This window comes from Syngnathus acus, chromosome 3 (assembly GCF_901709675.1).
Source record: "Syngnathus acus chromosome 3, fSynAcu1.2, whole genome shotgun sequence".
NCBI classification, from domain to species: Eukaryota; Metazoa; Chordata; class Actinopteri; order Syngnathiformes; family Syngnathidae; genus Syngnathus; species Syngnathus acus.
Genome location: NC_051089.1, coordinates 4,131,868 through 4,136,254, shown reverse-complemented (window position 1 = coordinate 4,136,254; position 4,387 = coordinate 4,131,868). Strand labels below are relative to the sequence as shown.

Here is a 4,387-nt window from a genome sequence, read left to right as displayed (position 1 = left end):
ATCACGTCAATGGAAGATTGCATTCGATATGTAACAAGGAACTTGTCGACATAAAGCGGTTAAAATACTGCGGATGAATTTTACAAGGTAAAGAAATGAACGCTGTATTTTTCTTTTATTTTTGGGGTCCTCCTCGAGGCGTTGCGGTTGCTGAGTGAGCAAACGAGGCTAAGCTAAATATTTGTGTTGATGGAGCTCTCACTAAAAAAAAATAATACAAGAGACAGCTTTAAAATGCTAAAGACAATTTTATTAGTAGACACGGGGGGGGAAAAAAAACGAGCCACCTGAAAAATGTCTTCCTGAAAAGTCACCATTTGATTGGCAGTGTAAAATAAGACAAAAGGCTTGAGACTGTAGCTATTTTTTTTGTCTTTTACACTTTTTTTCTTACACAATTGCACCAACAGTTATACATTCACTTGTTACTTCGGTTACTGAATGATTTTAATTCACACGCACACGTCAAAAAATCGTGTTTTGCGGAAGGGGGGGGCATTAAAAGCAATAATTTTGATGCAGTATTATTATTATTTTGCTAAGGGTGGGGCTATAATCAGCACAGAATTAAACCAAGACCTAATTAAAGATTAGATTTTGGAATTTTGCAAAAAGCCATCACAGATATAGTGGGAAAAAAAGTATTAAGTCACCATATATATACCACCAAATTTGATTATAAGGAGTACTATAGGTGTCAATAATGTGCATTTCCACTCACTCATAAAAAAAATAAACATTACAGAGCATTTTGTCACGTAAAGCACAAACTCCTGTAGCCAACCCAAAGAAAGTACCTCATATATTTTGACGTACCTTGTTTTAAAATGTCTGCCTTGGCTCTAGACTTTCTAATAGTGCACACTATAAGGCGAATAAAAAATCTTTAGTGCCATTTGTGTTGGGAGTTTCTTATAAACAGAGACTTGCATTTTTTTTATGCACCATACTGTTATTCTGAATAGTGATTGATAGATAAATTGCGTTGTGCCAAAGTTGTGCCATCAAGCACAACAAACACAAAACTCATTTGGAGTCCAAGCTTGTCTTAAGCTCTTCAATAATTATTATTTTTTAATCGCTGGTGGCGACACACTGGCATCACAATCAATGACATCAAAACAAAAGTTAACTTCACTCCACTGATTATGTATAATATACTATATATGTGAATGTGTGTGTGTGTGTATATAGACATATATATATATATATTAGAAATAGAAAAATATAGAATCATCTGAATGCCCATTATACAATTGTACAGAATAAAGAGTGGGAAAAAGCTTATACAAGGCTGCAGACTGGGTGTCAGTACAGTGTGTGTAGTTTTGTGTGTGTGTAGTGTTGGGTACAGTGTTACTGACTGAGCAGTTCACAGGGAGTCAATAGGGAACATTTTGTAGCGAGAAATTATTTACTAAGAAATTGTAGCCAAAAAAAAGTTAAGCATTATTTGTCACAAACAAACATGTTCAAAATATGACATTATTCCCCAGTGGAAAATTTACATTACATGAAATGTAGCTTGCAATAATTCTGACTGTTTGTGTCCTAAAAAGAAATTCCATTTTATAATGAATATAGAGCAATAGTGGCAAATTTGGATTTCATTTTTAATACAGGACAGTTCAGTTTCAAAATTCACATGCAGCCATTAACAGCATTTCCCCCCGACTGAGTTATATTGTGGACCAATTGGGCGATTGTTTGCTTCAAAGTCTGCCTAGCAACAAGTTGCCCCCACCCCCCACAACTGAATAATGTGGCTTGGAAAAAAATTCTAGTTCAATGATAAAAACTGAATTTACTCAGCTCAATTCAATTCATCTTTATTTATTCCAATAAAATTGATTTCAAAACAAATACAATAACTAGAATACAAACTTCTAAGTGCAGAACGTTTTGTACAAAATTCGACTAAATTCTCCCGACTTTTCAGTTGTAACATCCTCGCTATTTATTTTTCTTAGATTGTCAAAGAACCAAATCTGCTTTGTTTTGTGAAATGCATAATGATTTGCATTGCTGCTCCCAACACACTTTGGAACGTCTGTACCATACCACAAACAGACAGCAACACGGTGTACCCTGTAAATAAATACCTGGATGCCCAAGTAAGTGACGAGTCGTATTTCAAAGCACAAACATAACAAGAGCATAAACGTACAAAAATGCTACCATCAGTTCCAGAGTGGGACAAAGCTGGAGACAAAGCTGGGGTTCATTTTGTGATTGTTTAGCAAATTCACGTTAGCCATTTGACTTTAAAGTCTGTTGACCCCACCCCCTTCCAAAAAAAAGTCCTTTCAAAAGTTTAGAGTTAGTCAAAAATTTGGTTAGAGCATCATTTGTTTGAAATATTATAACTGGTTAAAATTGAAGTTGCCAAATGTCGCCATCTAAAAGTTATTTAGGGTATTTTTCGATTCTTCCGCCATTTTGTTTCCCACACGCCATATAATTCATATTAATCTGCATTTTCTGTAGAATTATTTTCATTTTTAGTTTTTTTGTTTGTTATATGGACCCCCCTGATATAGCCTTGGCCACCCCATGCCCCACCCCAAAGTTAAAAGCCTAGCTCCGCCCCTGATCGATGAGAATCTTTAGTGTCATGTAAGTAAAATATGTTGCATCAGTTACCCCAAAATCAAAACAAATTAACTTCTTGTCTACTTCCACATTTATTTTGACTTGACAGAAACTTTGGCTTCACAAAGCATTGCTCATAACCAATCTGAAAAATCATTTATAAAGGCTTTACCAGGGTACGCTTATTGTCAAGCGGAAATCGAATGCAGCATTATACACATTTTTGCATCTTGTAATCTGGTACAAAGATTGTAAAAACAAAGGAAAAAATCCTCAAACAAGACGACTGATGTGGAATAGCTGCAGAAGTGGCCACGCCAATCCATCAGTATAAAACCTGATAAGGTTTGGAGTAATTAAACATGAGATAGTCCATGTAGTAAAAGTCGTACACCCGCTGTCTCTCCAGCGCGCCGATGCGCTCGAAATACTTTTGCGTGAGCTTCAACGACGTCCTCTCGTCGGACGAGTTCCGGTCCTTGAATTTGGGCAGCGTGAGGTTCCGCGGCGCCCCGACCAAGCGCAGCAGCAGTTCGGCCTCCTCCTCCATGTTCTCAAACTTGCCGATGAAGTCGTAGTCAATGAGGCACGGGTTGCACACTTGGTTGGCCGGTTCCCAGTGAATGTCCATGCCCACGGGCCGGTGCACGTCCAGCAGGTACTGCACAAACTCCTGGAAGGTGACGCCGTTGCCCGACGCCAAGGCCGACCTGGTGGCGTTGGGCCTGTACTTGGAGATGATGGGCCTCCCGAAGCCTTTGTGGTAGTAGTCGTTGGGGTTCTCGAACTTGTCCCTGTAGGCCGACACGACCCTCTCGAAAGGCTCTCGCACAAACATGACTTTGGTGTAGCTGTTCAGGCGGCGCATGATGCCCTGCCGGTCGAAACTCTTCAGGGTTTTCAAGAAGTTGCCGAAGTGGGCCGTATCGTGGGTGATGCTGTGAGGGTCAGACGTTACTCCTGCCAGGACCATCAAAGTCCGCTTCCAGTTGGAGCAGCCTGCTTTGGGTACCTAGATGATGGAAGGAAAATCTGTTTCATCAACTCGCCAACTGTATCATCACATTTGCGAGTTTTCTACCTGGCAGTAGAGGACCTTGTGCTTGTCCTCAACAAAGATGTTCTTCACTTGGTCCTGCGTGATGGTCTTGGAGACGTTGCTCTTGTACTTGGCGCACATCTTCTTAATGATCTGCCGGCGTCTCTCCAAGATGCTGAGGAGCTTCCGCCAATGCTGGAGGGGAAACAATCTTGAGAATGAAGTCAAAGAAGAAGAAGAGGAGGAGGAGGAGGAGGAGGAGGAGGGAGAGGTGTTGGTTCGCTGCATGGGTGGACTTGTTTTCAGGAGCTTGCGGTGCTTCTTGGAAATGCGCTGTGAGCCCAAGTCCTGTTCCTGGGATCCACCCATGACCAACTGTTCACTCTTCCAGAAATGCGGGAACTGGATGGGGGAGATTGGACTCGGAACCATGACGTCAACAACTTGGGGATCTTGATTTTCTCGCTCTTTGTCCTGTAATGAATCACACAGTGCAACGCTTAGTTATTAAATGAACCGCTAGATGGTGCTGTTGCGCTACAACAACAATTCTCCTGATTAAGTTCCACAGTGTGGCCAAACTCCTTCCTGGTGTTGCCATCATATAATTTAGGTGTCCCATAAACACTGAGTGGCATGTTTCATTGAGAATTTCCAACTGCCTGGTGGACCAACATGCCCAAGGCCACCGAGCATGCTGACATTTGATTTCAATAGAATGTTCTGATGGTGTCATCAAGTCACTTGACACATTTT

The 4,387-nt window shown here is 40.8% G+C and overlaps 1 protein-coding gene across 1 annotated transcript; it reads right to left on the bottom strand.

The window, feature by feature from the left end:
* Positions 1-228: 228 nt before the first annotated feature.
* LOC119120311 (carbohydrate sulfotransferase 8-like) lies at positions 229-4,101 on the bottom strand. Its single transcript, XM_037247086.1, has 2 exons — positions 3,674-4,101; positions 229-3,604 (listed from the first exon to the last, which is right to left on the bottom strand). The coding sequence occupies exons 1-2, from the start codon at positions 4,061-4,063 to the stop codon at positions 2,918-2,920; spliced, it is 1,077 nt and encodes a 358-aa protein (XP_037102981.1). The 5' UTR covers positions 4,064-4,101; the 3' UTR covers positions 229-2,917.
* Positions 4,102-4,387: the final 286 nt, after the last annotated feature.

Bases quoted from the DNA above. Each gene is read 5' to 3' on its own strand.
- LOC119120311 (XM_037247086.1), bottom strand. From the start codon at position 4,063: ATGGTTCCGAGTCCAATCTCCCCCATCCAGTTCCCGCATTTCTGGAAG. The intron at 3,605-3,673 runs GTAGAAAACTCG...TCCATCATCTAG, and splicing joins ACAAGGTCCTCTACTGCCAG to GTACCCAAAGCAGGCTGCTC.